Genomic DNA, 18,154 nt, shown 5'->3' on the forward strand with positions numbered 1-18,154 from the left:
AGGGTCTTTGTGGATAACCCCGAGGCTAGGGATAATGTTGAGTCCTGCTTTCAGGTTGCTCATAGTGGTTGGAGCAAAGTAACAATGTCAGGGCTTTAACCCCAGGCAAGGGCATGCGGGGAAGCCATTCTGCTCCCCTCCCCAACATGCCTTGTGTACCTTGTCCCAGCAGTGTCCCCAGGGAGGCTCCCTGTGGGCATTGCTAAAGCTCCATTTGGTGGGGTGAGGGGCCCGCCTGGGAGGGGCAGTCCAAGGCGGTTCCCAGCCTCTCCCTCCACTCTGGCCGCTGGTGGTGCTTTCCCCGCGCTGAGCTGTGCTGCAGCCCAGGGGCTTGGACTGTCACCACTGACCCAGAGCTGCCCCATCTGGGCCTGTTTACCCTGTGCCTGAGCGCTGAGCTGAGCGAGGCTGTGGAAGGGAGGAGGGAACAAGAGGGGGTGAAGGGGCCCAGCGAGGAGGTTGAGGGTTTTGGACGAGTGGGGAGTCCCTGAGGGAGAGGGGGAGAGGGTGGAGCCAAAATACTTTGGATCCTGCCAGCCCCAAACTCTGCTCTTGCTGCTGAGCCTCTGGGCAGAAGACTCAGCGTTTTGGGTGGACGCACAGGTAACTTCTCTCCATGCTGCCCTCCCCGAATGCATGCTCTTCTCTTGGTGGCCCCCTTCCCGTCTGGGATTCCAGGCTGCCCCTCGGGCGGCTCTGAGCTGGAGACGCGCCTCCACCTCCAGCCTTGCTCAGGCATCCTCAGACGGTGCCTGGCGTCCGGCTCTGGCCCCTATGGCTCTGTGCCTGGACCCCACGAGACCCCCACGGCCCGCGGCCAAGGCCCGCCCCCTCGGGGAGGCGGATGTGGGAGGCTGGGGGCGGGCGCGTGGCCTTGATCCCAGGCGGGGGCGGCCGAGGGGGAGGCGGCCCTTGGGGTCTGCAGCCGCGCGGAGGAGGGTCCGGGCTCTGAGCCTCGGAGAGGGGCGAGCGGGCGGCCGTCGGCTAGCTGGGCAATAGGAAGCGGTTTATTAGGAGGGAGTGGTGGAGCCGGGCCAGGCAGGAAGACGCTGGAATAAGAAACAGTTTTGCTCCAGCCCCTTTCCCAGTCCCGGGAGGCCGCGGCGCCAGCCGCGCACAGCGAGCCCCTCCCCGGCCCCAGCCCCGCCCCGGGGCCGCACCCGGACCCCGAACCAAGGACCCCGGCCCGCTGTTCAGCGCCCGTCGTGCAACCGAGGCTGCCGGGGAGAGGAGGAGGCCGGCCCGCTGCACGCTGCGCTCCGCCGCCCGCCGGGCAGGCCCAGAGGTGAGTGGAGGTGCAAGGGCAGGGCCAGCGGGGGAAGGGGGAGCGGCTGACCCCCACCTCAATGGGCCCTTCCGCAGGGCAGATCCCAGAGAGCCCCTCAGAAAGGTCGCCGTAGGGTTAGTCCCAGCCCCTCGCCGCCGTGCACGCTGCCCTTGGTCCTCCCATCACCCCGCCTGAGACTGGAGGGGGCTGGACCGAACCGGACTGGGAATCAGTAAACGCTGCTCCTGGGGCCAGTCACTTAGCTTCTCTGTTCTTCCATCCTCATCCATAAGGTGAGCAGAAGGAAACCTGCCCCGCTTCACTTCCAGAGAAGGAAGTCACCCGTCCTTCCAGGCGCCTGGCTTGACCCGGGAGTGGGTGTCCGCTGCCAGTGCTGTTCAGCCTCCCTGTGAAGCCCACCTTTCCCAGACCAACCCGGGCAGCTCTCACTCAAGGAATCTGACATACAACCCCCTCCCCGCAACCTCACCTCCAACCCCGTGTAGTCAGTTAATCCCCAAGCCATGGACTTCCTTCAGGATCCAGGTCCAAGGGGATCCCAGGTCCAAGGGGTCCAGCTTGGGACCCCAGGTTTTCAGTCTGTCTGGAAGCCAGTGCTGTTATGACCATCCTGGGCTGGCCAGCCCCTCTTTTCTTCTCTGAGGACAGGGGCATAGTGGACAATAGCGCTCAGCCTCTCTGTAGGGGCAGCTTTTGCCTGAGTCAGAGTCTGTCTGACATCTCTGACCTCTTATTGTTTATGTGTCCTGGGACCTGACCTCTCCTCCCATCAGGTGGTTAAAAATAGCTACCATTTAATGAGGTCTTACTATGTAGACACCTGAATACATTTTTCTCATGTAATCCTGGCCACAGCCTAATAAAAGAGGTGTTATTATGTCCATCCTACAGAAGAGGAGAGAGATTCAGATTGGAATCATTTGTCCAAGATGCCATGGATGGTTGGTTTTTTTGGCAATACTTGTTAAGTGCTCTACTAAAGAGTAGTATTTAGCTAGTAGTACATAGTACTCTGCTAAATAATCTGACTACATCACACCTATGAAATGGGCACTGTTATCATTCCCATTTTTCATAGGGAAACCTAAGTCTCAGCAAGGTTTAAGAATTGCCCCACATCTCACAGCCCTAAGTGGTAGAAGCAGGGATTTGAGCCTGGGTCTCCATGAGCCAGAGACCACAGCCTGACCTCTGCGCTACACTGTGCTGCCTCTGCATTCTGCCAGAGGTCCTAAAATCCAGACTTGGGGCTACCCACCGCCCCCCTGCTGTGAGGAACTCAGGAAGTGATGCAGTTGGAAGTGCTTTATGATGGTGAGGGGCAACCCAGGATGGGCAGCTCAGTCTGGTCCTCTGCTGCTTGGACAAGACCTGCTACTGTGCAGAGCAAGGCACTTCCGGTCCCACGACAGTCCCTGCTGTGCTGAGCCACTGCTGCTGATGGGAGCTGATTACATCCATCCCTCAGGTGTGCTGGGGAGTAAGCTTAGCACCCACCTTCTGAACACACCCCTACCCTGGTTCTCCCCACCTAAGACCAAGCCTACAGCAGGCAGAGGATTTCGAACGCAGCTCACATGGGGCACCCGGTGATGACAACAGCAATGTAAATGCAACCCCTGCTTGCCCTCTTTCCTCCTTTGAGGGACCTACTTCACATCAAACAACTGGAGGAGTAAAAGGACCAAGGGAGGATTTATTACTAGCAATTTAAGTTGATCAAGACCCCCATGGTGATTCTGGGCAAGAACTCGCACATCTCCAAGCCTCCATTTCCCCGTCAGATGGTCATGAGGCTTAATTGAGATCAACCTTCAAAGTGTGGTACTTAGCGCAGAAGTAGTACGTGGAGCAGGTTTAACTGATTACGAAGAATTTCACAGTGGTAAGTTCGTGTTTGAAATTAGTTTAGCATTTGTGATTTCTGGCTGAAAAGTGTGATGCTTCTGTCAGCAGGCGATCTTCCAGGAAGTTTTGTTAGAAGTGAAAAGATAGCAACAATCCCCAGGAGTCTATTTGTGCTAGAATCGGGTCTGAGGGCAAATCACACAGGGTCAGCTCTGAGCCGGGACTGGTCTGGACTCAGCACCCTCCTGTACTTAACTGTGCGCTGGGCCCAGATAAAACATGGACGGTCTGGAGTTCCCGTCAGGGCTCAGCAGAAATGCATCTGACTATTATCCAAGAGGATGCAGGTTCGATCCCTGGACTTTCTCGGTGGGTTAAGGATCCAGCCTGCTGTGGCTGTGGTACACCAGCAGCTGTAGCTCCAATTCGACCCCTAGCTTGGGAACCTCCATAAGCCATGGGTGCAGCCCTAAAAAGACAAAAAAAAAAAAAAAAAAAAAAAACAGTCACAGTTTCCTTCCACCGCATTCCCAGGATTAGACCAGAGACAAATTCTGCAAATGCTCCAGGCCCTCCTGGCACTGGTTCCTGGGTTCCAGAGGCTAGAGGTTGCCTGAACAAAGCCCATACCCCACCCTCCATCCACAGTGTCTCCAAGTGTCTGGCTCCAGCATTTAGCCTTGTGTGTCTGTTCTATAGTAGGAGTCAGGGCATGGGGTCCCCAACCTCTGCACTGCACGCCCACTCACCCAGCAGGGCCCTGCCCAGTGAAATGAAAGCACAGGGACCAGTCTCAGCATCGTGTAGGACCCAGCTCTCCCAGTGCGGTACCCGCACAAACGGATCAGAATTACCTGGGGAACATTTTAAAAATACATGTTTCTGTTTTTTCCTGGTCCCAATGGACTGAGTCAGAATCTGGAGTCGGGGTGAGATGAAAGAATGTGGACTTGTTTTCTTTTTCTTTCTTTTTTTTTTGGTTTTTTTGTCTTTTAGGGCCACACCTGGGGCATATGGAGGTTCCCAGGCTGGGGTTCCCACTGGAGCTGGAGCTGCCAGCCTACGCCACAGCCACAGTGACACAGGATCCGAGCAACATCTGCGACCTACACCACAGCTCACAGCAACCCAGGATCCTTAGCCCACTGAGCAAGGCCAGGGATGGACCCCACGTCCTCATGGATGCCAGTTGGGTTTGCTAAGCACTGAGCCACGACAGGAACTCCGTGAGTGTGCATTTCTAACAGAGCACTTCAGGTGATTGTGCTGTGTGATAAAGTGGGTGAGAGGGCGCACTGGGACACAGAGAAGTGGAAGCATGGGTAGAGGACCCTCGAAGGATGCTGGCTATCATCGTTTTTGGTACCCACTTTTCCCTCTTTGCTGCTCACCTTCTCCTTCGCTGCTTTCTGGGAGAGATGGATTCCTGCCCTTACCCCAGTGGGTAATTCAGCTGGCCTGGGGCTCCCCTTCCAGTTGCCAGTCTCACAACAGAGTGCTTGCCAGAGTCCTCACTGCCTTCTGGGAGGGGCAAGAGGCAGGAGGTCAGGCAGAGCCTGAGGACACAGCTGTAGCGGCCCAGGGCTCCGTTTCCTCCCCCAGCCCTGGGCCTCTGGGGCAGAGGAAGCCCAGGCAGGAAGGCCAGAGCTGCCACCAGCCGGAGAGGCTCACAGAGTACCCCCCCTCGGTCCCCCCAGTCATCCTGACCCCAGAACCTCAGCTTCATGGATCTTCATTTGGCACCATTCTTAGACTAGGGGTCTTCTGTACCCTAGGTGGCCATGTGCCCAACCCTCCCAGCTTTACTATGGCATACCAGAAGACAGCCCCCCCGCCCCCCGCCCCATGTCAACTCAGGGGATGCAGGCACACTCGCCACCATTCAGAAAGTCCTTCCTGCTGTCTGACCTCCTTCCTTCTTGCTGCGGTCTCAACCCTAATCTTCTTGTTCTGAATCTTTGAGAAATGAAGGAGTGGCTTCAGAAGCCCTGGCTGGTTTGGGACCTGAGATGGGAACTATCATAGATCTGAATCACTGCCCTAACACTCTCCACCAAACTTCTGGAAAAGTTCGACCTTAACCAGCCACGGAAGGTCAAACATTCAGTGCCTAAGTATGTTTCACTTCCCCTCCACATCACTGGCCCTTCCCCCACCCTTTCCTGGGACAGCAAAGAGAGAGAAAGGGGCCGGGGAGTGGCTCAGAGAGTGCCCATCTTAGGCTCTGATAAGGGTGCAGAGTGGTCCCTTTGCACCTGACATGGCCCACACTGTCTAAGCTCTGTGTGGTCGTGACAACCCCGACGGCTCCCCGACGGCTCAGACACGCTGCCACCCTGGATTGGGATGAGGAGTAGAGAAAGCCCTGGACTGGAGTCTGGACCCCTGGTATCGCCACTGAATCTTATGTGACCTTGGACAAGCCTCCTGTCCTGACTGAGCCTTGATCCCCATCTTCTCTAAAATAAGGAGCTGGGTTTTGTGAGTCCCAGGGTGTCCCCCTAGGATTCTGTCATGGGGGTGTCCCAGCCCCGGATGGCACCGCAGACCCCGGAGCCACTCCAACCTGCCCTGAGACTATGCCCTGAACTCCCTTCTGTGCGTGACTCCTGCCTGTTCTATCCAGACCCCAATCTAAACAATCTTGATTCCTGTTCCCAGCTTGACGGGCCCCTGAATGGCAGGAAGTGAAGACAGGAGCCTGTTTATGTTTGAGGCAGCCAGGCCTGGGGTGGGGGGGGCACTGGGAAAGGGGTGGAGGCTGGGAAGGGGTGGGCACAGGGCAGGGGACAGAAGGGTGGGGGTACTGCTGAAGAGACGCTCCTTCCACCCCAGCCCCATGCCCTCGGCGCCCTGCAGGCTGAGCTCAGCAGCCGCAGGATGGCTGGGAGCCCCCAAGCTCTCCGTCACTTAAACATGGCTCCCCACCCTTTACCCCAACAGAATGGTTTCCATGGGGAAGTGAACCAGGACTTCCCCTGCAGGCCCCACCCCAAAGCCAGACACAGAGAGTAGAGAGGAGGCCTCCCTGCCCCCCCAAATAAAACTCCCAGTGATTTCCTCTGGATGGGAGGGACCACAGTCAGTGGCTGCAAACACTGAGGGGATCCCATTTCGTAGATCCTACTGCACCCCTTCTCCTCTCCAGGGACCATGACCTTGGACCCTCCCAAGAGAGGCTTTCTGATGCTACTGATGGCCTTGAGCCTGACCCAGGGTGAGTTTGGGGGGAGCAGGTGGGGAATGGGGGCCTGGGTGGAGGAAGGGCGATCTGGTCTCAGCCCTTGTTGGGCTGAACTTGAGGAGCTGGGGAAGAAGGGGGCTTAGGAGCTTGGCTGGAGGGCAGGAGACAGGCTCAGTTAGACCAAGCCCCCAGCTACCCCACTCTCCTGTGCTGTCCTCTTGATCCAAACCCATAGGCTGGTGCTCTGTCGGAGTCCAGGGTGGGAACCTCCACCTGTGGGTATAGACAGTGGGGATATGGGCAGGGAGGGGCTGGGGGCCAAACTGGGCCTGGAACTGGGAGGGGAGGGCCTAGAATCAGGGAGAGGCGAGAAGCCTGGTTCTCATGGGTGTCAGCTGCCCCTGGCAAGGATAAGGCACGGGGGAGAGGGATAATCTGAGGATGCAGCTGATGGACCAAGGCCTCAAAAGTTTTGTCTAAGCCCTCAGGAGGGAGGGGCGGTGGGCAGACTTGGGTGGTAGGTGCATCCTGGGGCGTCAGGCCCAGAATGGCTGAGCTTCCAGTGTGTCTCCCAGGCAACCCCGTGAAGCCCTCTCGGGATCTGCTGGTGACCTGCACGTGTGAGAACCCATACTGCAAGGGGCCCACCTGCCAGGGGGCCTGGTGCACAGTAGTGCTGGTGCGGGAGGAGGGCGGCCACCCCCAGGAACATCGGGGCTGTGGGAACCTGCACCAGGAGCTCTGCAGGGGGCACCCCACTGAGTTCGTCAACCACTACTGCTGCTACAGCTCCCTCTGCAACCACAACGTGTCCCTGGCACTGGAGGGTACGTCCAGCTGCCCGCCTTCTCAGACTCTGCCCACCCTGCCCTGCTTGTCTCTCATGCTCTGGCCTGGAGGGCGGGGGAGGCAGGACTCTGGGATCTGACTGGCAGAGGGGCGGGGCGGGGGTGCCATCTGGCCTGCAGGGAGCTGGGCCTCAGTGTCCCCCCTCCGCCAGCCACCCAGACTCCTCCGGAGCAGCCACAAGCAGACAGCCAGCTGCCTCTGATCCTGGGCCCTGTGCTGGCCTTCCTGGTCCTGGTGGCCCTGGGTGCCCTGGGCCTGTGGCATGTCCGGCGGAGGCAGGAGAAGCAGCGGGGCCTAAACAGCGAGCTGGGCGAGTCCAGCCTCATCCTGAAGGCATCTGAGCAGGGGGACAGCATGTTGGGGGTACGGGCCTGGGGGAGCCTGGGACACAGGGTGGCGGTGGGAAGACGGGGGCCACAGAATCGGAGGGGGTACTGAATGGCAGGTAGCTGAGAAAGGCACGTGGCAGGCACGTAGAGATTTGATTGGGCGCTGGAAGGGAGGGGCTGGTGAATGAGGAGTGTGAAGAGAGACAGCAGGGGGCCCAGGCTGAGGAGGGAGAAATGGGTTGGGTGGATGAGGGCTGCCTCTCTCTCAGTGGCCTCTTGGTATTCCCAGGACCTCATGGACAGTGACTGCACCACGGGCAGTGGCTCAGGGCTCCCCTTCCTGGTACAGAGGACAGTGGCACGGCAGGTTGCCCTGGTGGAGTGTGTGGGTAAGGCTGGGGACCCAGAGCTCCCATGAGCTTGGAGGGGTGAGGGAGCTGCTGCCCTCCACGCTCACAGGCCAGGCCAGGGCCGGGTCAGAATGGGAATTCTGCTGGGCAGGGAGGGGGCTGGAGCAGGGTCAGCGCCAGACACTTCTGCAGGAACAAGAGGCACATGGGGGGGGGGCTGCCAGCTGTGTTTGGATCTGGATGAAATTAAACATAAACATAAGCATCAGAGGTTCTGCAGATGCAGTCCGTGCAGCAGCATAATGGGGGAGGGGGAGGGGCTCTTCCCGGCTTCGTGGGCTCTGCGCACCCAGTTATGTGACCCGCTCCCTCCTCTCTTGCCCTCGGGTCAGGAAAGGGCCGCTATGGCGAGGTGTGGCGGGGCCTGTGGCATGGCGAGAGTGTGGCGGTCAAGATCTTCTCCTCCAGGGATGAACAGTCCTGGTTCCGGGAGACTGAGATCTACAACACGGTGTTGCTCAGACACGACAACATCCTAGGCAAGCCCGGCGCGCTATGCCAGGCCCCCCTGTCACCCTCCTGCACTCAGGGCGGGACCATCACACCCCCTCCCCAATCTGGATACTGACTTACCCTTGAAGGACTCCCAGCCAGCCCTCAGCCCCAAACGCTGACTCCGGCTTCCTCTCTGACCTAAGCCAGACCAGCCTCCACACCACCCCATGGGTGGGTGGAGGATGCACCCTGACCTAGCGCATCCTCTGTCCCCAGCCCTGACTGGTTCATCTCCCTCATCCCCAGCCCCTTGGTGAGCGACCTGACCCTCCGCCCACAGGCTTTATCGCCTCGGACATGACGTCCCGCAACTCGAGCACGCAGCTGTGGCTCATCACGCACTACCACGAGCATGGCTCGCTCTACGACTTTCTGCAGAGGCAGACGCTGGAGCCGCAGCTGGCCCTGAGGCTAGCCGTGTCGGCGGCCTGCGGCCTGGCGCACCTGCACGTGGAGATCTTCGGCACGCAGGGCAAGCCGGCCATCGCCCACCGCGACCTCAAGAGCCGCAACGTGCTGGTCAAGAGCAACCTGCAGTGCTGCATCGCAGACCTGGGTGAGCGGGGAGGGGCGGGTCCTCAAGGGGGCGGGGCGTGGGGGGGGTCTGTGCGCGCTCCCTCTCGGTTCGGTCTTTGCCTGATTGGATGCCTGGCGTCGAGGAGGACGCTGATTGGCGCTTTAAAACCTACAGACGTGTGTGGTCTCATCGCACCTCCACAAGTTGCGTTAACACTCTTTTCAAGCCCAGACTCCTTCCGCCACACCAGCTGGGCTCCAGGAGTTGGGAGAAAGGGGGCAGGGAGCCAGCCACCTGGGTTCTCATTCCGGCTTCGCTGACTACATCGCTGCCCCTCACCAGGCCTTGGGGTTCAGCTCTGTGAAATGGGCATCATGGTGCCTGCCTCGCCTGCTCACCTCTCGCTGGGTTCTTGCACCCAGAGAGCGCTGCACAAGCGAAGTGAAACTGGGCTGTTCTGTTATTCTCCCTGGGGCTGCTGTCTCCCAGCCCCCCCTCAAGGCAGGTCTCCACGGGCTGCTCTGTGTCCCCACTTCCATCTCAACCTCACGCCCCGCCCCTCCCCCAGCCCTGCCTATGGGCTCGGGTGGGCGGCAGGAGTGACAGGCCTGGGTACCCACAGGCCTGGCTGTGATGCACTCCCAGGGTAGCGATTACCTGGACATCGGCAACAACCCGCGAGTGGGCACCAAGCGGTACATGGCCCCCGAGGTGCTGGAAGAGCAGATCCGCACTGACTGCTTTGAGTCCTACAAGTGGACGGACATCTGGGCCTTTGGCCTGGTGCTGTGGGAGATCGCCAGGCGGACCATTGTCAACGGTGAGGCTCCTGCACAGGGTGGGAAAAGGGGAATAGACAGGCAGGAGACGGCTTCCTGCCATGGCTGGTGCCCATGGCCGGAGGGGCTTGTGGTTAGACCTCCTGTGTTCTCTTTACTGCCACTCACCACTGGCTCAGCTGAGTGACTTTTTAAGGTTCATCTGAGTCTGATTCTGGCTGTGAAATCATGAGTAAGTGCTAATAACAGAAATATTAATAGCAGCTAACATGTATTGAGTTTAAATATGAGCCATATGCTATGCCGTATACATGTATTCTCTTATGGAATCGTCCTGTGTTGGCAGGGAGGTGGTATTGCTTAGCGGTTAAGAGTATGAGTTGGTGGAGTTCCGCTTGTGGCTCAGTGGTAACGAAACCGACTGGTATCCACGAGGACACAGGTTCTATCCCTGGCCTCCCTCAGTGGGATAAGGGTCCCATGTTGCTGTGAAGGCCAGTGTAGGTCTCAGATGCAGCTTGGATCTGGTTTTGCTGTGGCTGTGGTGCAGGCCGGTGGCTACAGCTCCAATTAGACCCCTAGCCTGGGAACCTCCATATGCCACAGGTGTGTCCCTAAAAAGATGAAAGAAGGCGAGAAAGAAAGAAAGAAAGAAAGAAGGAAGGAAGGAAAAACAGACATGGGTTGGTAATCAGACTGCCTAGGTTCAGTTCCTGATGTTGCCATCAACTGTGTGCAAGGTACTTAAACCTCTCTGCCTCAGTTTCCTAATTTGTAAAGTGAGAGTAAAAATAATTTATCGGAGTTTGCGTTGTGGCTCAGTAGGTTAAAGACCCAGCATTGTCTCCCTGAAGATGCAGATTTGATTGCTGGCCTCGCTCAGTGGGTTAAGGATTCTTTGTTGTTGTGAGCTGCAGCATAGGTCTCGGTGTGGCTCGGATCCTGCGTTGCTGTGGCTGTGCCGTAGGCCGGCAGCTGCAGCTCCAATTCAACCCCTAGCCTGGGAACTTCCATATGCCGCAGGTACAGCTGTAAAAAAAATAATAATAATTAATAATATTAATGGTAATGATAATAATCATTTCCAGTTATTGAAATAATCAGATAAAGTATTGGGGGCATTATGTTTAGGAGCAGTTCTGGAGCTCAGTAAATGTTAGTGGCAATTATTGTTGGAATAGCAAATGCTTGACCCGGTATCACCCCCATTTTACAGATGAGGGGACTGAGGCACAGAATTACAGCCAGCTAGAGGCAGCACTGGGGCCTGAAACCAGGCAGTCCGACTCCGGGGCCAGTGTTCTTTATTAACTCTGTGCTACTTTACACCTCACTGGTCCTTGGTTTCCTTGACCACAAAAACACGAGATGTAACAGCGCCTGCACTGCCTGCTTAGTGCTGCCTTCTTATTACCGTGGGTGCCACAGGGGACTCAGGTTGGGAGGGGCTGGGAGCAGGAGGAGGGACTTCATTGCCGATGGCCCCATATAGGGGGCCGCCCTGTGGCTGGTGCTCTCCCAGCCCTGGGTGCATGGGTGATGGGTGATGATCTGGACCAGGTGGGAAGCTGGTCAGTCTTTGTGGAGGCCGTCCATGGGGAGGGGCTTCTGGTGGGGGACCCCTCCTCTGGACAAGTCCTGACAGGTTGGGAACCACCCTCTGGATGGAGCTCAGGTTCCTGCCCCTTCAGATAGGAAGCCTAGAGGCTGGGGCTGGGGCAGGGGGCACCTGGAAGGAGCCGAGGCTCTTTGGACCAGGCAGCAGGCAGGAAAGGAAGGCAGCACCAGCCTGGGCTGAGGGGGAGGCCAACTGCAGGCTCCTGGGGCGGAGGGAAGCTCTGTCAACCCCACACAGCTTTGTGGCGCATTATAAACACTGTAATCTGGTGTCAGCCCCGGCGCTGATTAAAGGCCCATTAGACACGCTCAGGCCTCTGTGCAGCACTGATTAGGGCTCGAGCAGCCCAGGGCTGGCCTGGAAGCCCGCCACAGGGAGCACAGCTGGCGCGGGCTCTACCGAGGTTGCGGCTGTGTGGCTGCGGCCCCCAGCCTCAGGCTGGGAGCAGGGTGGGGCCCAGGGTGTTTTTCTGGGGTCTGGCTCTCCTGCCCCAGCCGTCTGCCATTCCACAGGCATCATTTCAGAAAGCTCCTGCTAAGGACCGTGCACTTGGGATGATGAGGGGAGGGACGAGCCTGGCTGAGGGAGTCAGCAGAGGCCTGTGCCCTCCCTGAGAGTGGATGCATGTTATCTGGACCTGGGTCAAAAGCTCTTTCTCTTTGGAGATGTGTTTTTTTCCCCCTTCTCCTTGCTCCGCATACCTCATGCAGCAGTCAAGCAGCTGCTCTCTCTCAAGAGTAGTTTAGAGGTCAAAGTCATTGTCTTTCTTTCTTTCTTTCTTTTTTTTTTTTTTTTTTTTTGGTTTTTAGGGCTGAACCCGTGGCATATGGAGGTTCCCAGGCTAGGGATTGAATCGGAGCTACAGCTGCCAACCTACGCCACAGCCACAGCAACGCAGGATCCAAGCCATGTCTGTGACCTACACCAACAGCTCACGGCAATGCCGGATCCTCAACCCACTGAGCAAGGCCAGGGATCGAACCCGCAATCTCATGGTTCCTAGTCGGATTCGTTTCTGCTTTGCCACGACGGGAACTCCAAGAGCATAGTCTTTGGTTAGACTTTCTGGGCTTAAATCATAGCTTTGTCATTTACTACCTGTGTGATTTTAGACAAGTTTCTTAACCTCTCTGATCTTTATTTCATTGCCGATAAAGTAGAGCTAATAGTATTTCTTAGCTCATCATGTTGTGAGGATTCAATGCCATGTAGGTAGGCATTAAATGTTCATGCCTGACACATAGTAAGTGCTCAATAAACATTAGATATTATTGGGCACATGTAGTAGTTGGGGCCTGGGAGCAATACCAGCTTGTTTTGGCAGCTGTGGATCAACTGGAAAAAGATGTGGCTTAGGAATAGGATGAGTTTAAGTCCTGGCTCTGCCATTACTACTTGTGGAACCCTGGTTCCACTTTTCTGAGCATCAGTTCCCTCATCTGTAAAATGGGAGTAAAAATAGTACCCACTTCATCGGGTTGCTGTGAAGATGAACAGAATAATGCGTGTACAGTGTTTATAGCACAATGCCTGGCATGTATGGGAAGCTTAAAATGGAAGTAATAATAATTATTTATAAATATATTTATCGGGGAGTTCCCGCCGTGGTGCAGTGGTTAACGAATCCGACTAGGAACCATGAGGTTGCGGGTTCGGCCCCTGCCCTTGCTCAGTGGGTTAACGATCCAGCGTTGCCTCGAGTTGTGGTGTAGTTTGCAGATGCGGCTTGGATCCAGTGTTGCTGTGGCTCTGGTGTAGGCCAGGGGCTACAGCTCCGATTTGACCCCTAGCCTGGGAACCTCCATATGCCGCGGGAGCGGCCCAAGAAATAGCAAAAAGACAAAAAAAAATACATATATATATATATATATATATATATATATATATGTGTGTGTATATATATATATATATATTTATTTATTTATCATATTATGCTATCCCTCTCAGGGATAGCATAGCCAGGCAGCTAGTTTCCTGGTCCCTGGTCCAGAGGGTGGGCAGGGCTCTCTGCTGGGTGACCTTGGGTCTCCTTGGCATCCTGAGTGACTGTCCCCATTGCCTGCCATCCCCAGGCATTGTCGAGGACTACAGGCCCCCCTTCTATGATGTGGTGCCTAATGATCCCAGCTTTGAGGACATGAAGAAGGTGGTGTGTGTTGACCAGCAGACACCCACCATCCCCAACCGACTGGCTGCAGACCCGGTGAGGCCTCCAGGGGGGCTGGGATGGCATGGGGCGGTGGCCCACAGCTGGGGGTGCTGGGCCCAGGAACTTCTGTCCCGCTTCCACTTCACCTGGAGAGACTGTGGGGGACAGAGTCCAGGCTCCCTCTCTGGGGACCTCATCCTTGCCTGGGGACCTCTGGGGACCCTCTGGTTTTTCCAGGATTTCCAGAACCCTTCACCTGACCTGAAAAGTCAGAGGCTCTCTGTCACCCTTCCAGCTATGCAGTTCTTGTTATTGCTGGTTTGTCTTGTTTTTTTCTCAAAACACTCTACATACTTATATAGGACACACACACATAGAGACACATATAGTCATGCACACTCTTCTGCACAAACACACACTCACACATGCACATATCTGCCAGACTGTCAGCCCATGAAGACAAAGAGCATCTCCTTTGCTGACCTTTCCATCCCGGTTACCTGTCACAGTGCCTGGCACACAATAGGGACTCAAGAAATGTTTATGGAAAGAATGACTCAACATACACATGTATATACAGGTGTGTGTGCGTACGCACAGGCACACTTCTGCACCACATGCGGATCCACAAGAGACCACTCAGATGCATGCCTTTGCACACACACATACACTCCCTCTCAGGAACCAGCTCAAGTTCTGAGGCGGGGGTAAGGCTGAGGACCTCACTCGAGGACCACCGAGCTTCCCGGGTGGGTTCCTCCCTGGAAAGATGCATTTCGAGGGCACCCACCACCCAATCTTCCAGGGTCCACTGGGCCTGCCAGGGTTGGTGGAGGGACGGGGACCTGCTGCCTTCTGCACTGGGGTCCGGCTGCATGCAGATGGGGACATGGAGAGGTCCCCTTTCCTGGTTCTCGGTAGAGGTGGGGGTGGGGCAAGTTGTTTTGTAAACGCCAAAGGGCGTCCCTGAAGATCTGAGTGACCCTCTGCATCCTGCCTGCCTTTCTCCATCCCCTTCTCGTTCCACTCCCTTCCTCTTTCATTTTGCATCTTTCTTTCCTCATCCTGCCTGCTTCCCGCCATTCTCCCTCCTCCCACTTCTGTCTCTCCTCCCCCACCTTCTTTTCGACACACCTGCTTCCCTCCTCTCATCCGTTCTGTCCTGCTGGGGTCTCCGCCCCGTGGGGCATCCTCCTGGCCTCTTCCTTTCCATCCCCCCTGACCCCATGACTCTGCCTCCTCTCCTCTGCTTTGCTCTCCCTCCCCCCACCCCAGGTCCTCTCAGGCCTGGCTCAGATGATGCGGGAGTGCTGGTACCCCAACCCCTCTGCCCGCCTCACTGCGCTGCGGATCAAGAAGACGCTACAGAAACTCAGCAACGGTCTCCAGAAGCCCAAAGGGATTCACTAGCCACGGACCGATGCCTGAACTTCCCTCCACCGGCGGTGTGTGTGGGGTGGGCCAGCGGTGGTGACCTGTTTGGGTAGAGGTTGTGTGAGTGTGTGTGCTGGGGAGGGGGGTGCCTGTCTCTGGGCAGCTGTGCCCGCCCGCCCGCCCGGCTGGCCCCCAGCCCATCCAGCCAAAAATATGGCTAGACTGAAACCCGATCCCCCCGCCGTCTGGCCCTCTGAAGGCAGCAGGCTCACTGACGCCTGGCTCCCTCCCCACCCCCCTGCCCTGGGTGCACCCCCACCCCCACCGCCCCCAGAACAGGATGCAAAAGAGGCTCCAGGGCCAGGGTGGCCAAGCCAGGGAATCCCAGTCCCGGACCCAGAGCCTGGACCTGCACTTTACCCCTTGTCCTCAGTCAACCCCACTGCCCCACCAGAGCTGCCGGGGTGGCACAGGGCCCCGTCCAGCCTCCGGTAGACACCCTGCCCTGCCAGGCCACAGCCTCCTGTCCAAATTCCAGACACCCAGGACCCATCCGTTTTTCTCTGTGGGTTTGTATCTCGGCTCCATGCTGCCTCAGGCCTTTATCTCCTAGCCAAGACCCCCCCACCCCGCCCCAGCTGAATGCTAGCTGCCTAGGAGAGCTGGGGCCTGATCTGGGCCCCTCCCCCACCCCCTCCTTAGCTGACTTATGGCCTTAAACCCAAGGAGTCATGCTTTGGTGTGGCGGAGTCACAGGCCAGGGGAGAGGTGGCAGGTCAGATGGGCAAGGCCCAGGACTTTCAGGGTAAACTGAGAGGACATTGAGGCCAAGCCTGGCCAGGGAAAGGCTCACCTGGGAGTCAGGTCCTAGGTGCTTGCTCTGTGTAACAAGAATGGGGCCGTTATCCCAGGACCTTTGTTCTTTCATCCACCTTTGGAAAGATTTGGTCCTGATATCCTCTGAGGTTTTTCTCGGCTCTAAAGTTCTTTAAAATTGCAGCCTATGTTAGAACTCAGTTCATCAGACCCTTGAATCCTTATGTCCAAACCCCTGGCAGTTGCCTCAAGATGGTGATTTGAGCACAACTTTATCTGAGGCCAGGAGTATCTGAAATCTTCCTAGTCTAATTTTACAAGTTCCGGTTCCTGTCTTAATCCATGCCTGAGGCCCAGGACTCAGACAACCCTGGGCCTTCTGGCAGGCAAGCCAACCCCTCTGTGGCTTCCATTGCTCTGCCCAGGGCTGACAAGAGCTGAGGGCCAGTTCCTGCAGGGCCTCCAAGGCTCAGAAGAAATCTGGGCCCAACCAGCAAGCCTCCAGCACCCAGGTTCTTGCTCCCCACTGGCCCCTGGCCCAGGCCCACACCCTTGGCCAGGCCCCAGAAAGTGGCTGTAGAGAAACACATGGAAAGTTTAGCATTTAGAAAGGTCAAGGGCATATGTCCACGCATGGAGGTGACTCTGAACCCCAAGCGGGTGACTGCGATGGAGGGTGATGGGTAGGAGGTAGGGCCTGCAGGTTGGAGGGTGAGAAGCAGGGCTCAGGCTAAGGACAGAGCAGTCCCACACTTGGAGAGACCTGGCCTTGCAGCCCTCAGCCCGAGACAGGGTGAAGGAAGGACCCTCAGTTCTCCACAGGAGGTGAAGGAAACACAGCCTCCTCCCCTCTTGCTGTAAATGCCCCAGCACAGCCTCCTGGGGCGGCTTCCTGAGTGTCTCTTCCACCGTTGCAGTGGCACTTTCCCAGGCCTGCCTGCCAGCATTGTGCAAGGCCTGGAGGAGAAGCAGGAAGTGAAACTGGCTGAAACAGAAAGCTACATGGACCAGCTAGGTTCCCACATCAACTGGGGGGCAGTTTGCTTCCTGGCAGTTTCATGTCTTCTGGTCCCTGGAACCCACCCAGTCCAGAAATCAGGACCCCCCCCACCCCCTTGAAGGTTTTTACCTCTACTGGATCTGGGGCCAAAAGGTTCCTGAGGCTCCGCAGTCAGCCTGAAGGCAGCAGCTCCCCAAAGGCTAGAAAATCCCTAAGAGGCAGGAGGCCGGGTGATGGGGGAAGGCTGAGAGAAGGGGCTGAAAGTGGGAGAAGAGCTATGGCTCGAAGGGAAGGAGCTGTTGGTGAGAGCCGTCTGTATAATGCTGCTGGCTGAGTTCAGGACCATGTTCCACAGCCGAAATGACAGTCCCTTAACTTGGAGAGACTGTTTGTGGGAGCACTTAGCTTGTGCTTAGCCCCTAGTAGGTCCTCAATAAAGCATGGTTGAATCTGGAGCTCCTGCTGCATCTTCCCAGGCCTGTGTCTCTGCAGGGGCCTCTCACAGAGGGAACTCAAGAGGACAGGGAAGGAGAGAGTCCCAGGGTATCCTGCCTGGGCTTCGTCCTTAAGAACCAAGTCACAGCTGACACTGGCCCCTGCTTGGATCTCAGTTCCCACCAGCCCGAATCTCAGTTCCTACCACCGGCTGGGAGCCGCCAGCTCGCGGCGCCTCCGCATCGCCCTCTGCTGGCCGGGAGGCTGCCGAGCGGCCGCCTTCTGCTCCGCCCCCGCGTGGGAACCGCAGGCCTTTCCCCGCGGGGATCTCCTCGCGCCGCTGCCCGGCCTCCCCCGTGGTTCTGTTTTGTGGGCAGTGTCCCCCGAAAACCACATCTAGAAAGGAGCTGCGATCTCACTCCGAGGCAGCTTGGACCCGCCCACCTCAATTCCCGGTTCTCCATTCTCTCCTTAAAATGGGACCCCTCTCTGGAACTCAGTCCTCATTCCCCAAACGGGAAGGCGGTCACCACCCTCAGGGACCCACCTTGGCCTCCTGGATGGGCTCGGAAAGCACCTCCCCCGCTTCCCCTGGAAACCTGCGGCGGGGACACGCCAGGGAGGAGGCAGGTGCTGAAAGAAGCCAAGACGGGTCTTTTCCATTTGACTGCCTATGCCTTTGCAGTAGAGGCCCCCTTAGGGAGCTACAGAAAGGGTCCCCCAATTCGTTTTACCGCGAAGGACCTCCCCCCCCTCCCAACAGCCCCCAAGGCGCTCTCATGCCTGGAGCCTGCTACCCACTTCCCAAGCCTATGTCCATGGACCCTCACACAGACCGTGCCCTTCACAGAAGACCTCTTAACACCAGCTCCGGGGAAGTAGCGAGCCTGGCATCCCTCAATGACGACTTTCTCCCTCCTCCTGTGTCTGCCAGACCCTGGTCTGGTCTTTCCATCTCCATCCTGATGTCCACCCTTTGGTTGGAGTGTGGGCAGAAGGGCAGTAGGAATATTGCGGAAAAGGAATCTCAAGGCTGGCTGGGGTCTGGGAAAGGAGCATTGGG

The 18,154-nt window shown here is 57.2% G+C and overlaps 1 protein-coding gene across 3 annotated transcripts; it reads left to right on the top strand.

The window, feature by feature from the left end:
- Positions 439-17,111, top strand: ACVRL1 (activin A receptor like type 1). 3 transcript variants are annotated; one of them, XM_021091672.1, is made up of 11 exons: positions 439-603; positions 1,077-1,285; positions 6,285-6,353; positions 6,896-7,147; positions 7,321-7,532; positions 7,788-7,887; positions 8,241-8,387; positions 8,684-8,959; positions 9,543-9,740; positions 13,390-13,520; positions 14,742-17,111. In XM_021091672.1, the coding sequence occupies exons 3-11, from the start codon at positions 6,290-6,292 to the stop codon at positions 14,874-14,876; spliced, it is 1,515 nt and encodes a 504-aa protein (XP_020947331.1). In that variant the 5' UTR covers positions 439-603; positions 1,077-1,285; positions 6,285-6,289; the 3' UTR covers positions 14,877-17,111. The 3 variants fall into 3 exon arrangements, with proteins under 3 accessions (XP_020947331.1, XP_020947330.1, XP_020947332.1); XM_021091671.1 differs by lacking the exon at positions 439-603 and having other exon boundaries at positions 883-1,285; XM_021091673.1 differs by lacking the exons at positions 439-603; positions 1,077-1,285 and adding an exon at positions 2,955-3,173.

Source organism: Sus scrofa, chromosome 5, assembly GCF_000003025.6.
Source record: "Sus scrofa isolate TJ Tabasco breed Duroc chromosome 5, Sscrofa11.1, whole genome shotgun sequence".
NCBI classification, from domain to species: Eukaryota; Metazoa; Chordata; class Mammalia; order Artiodactyla; family Suidae; genus Sus; species Sus scrofa.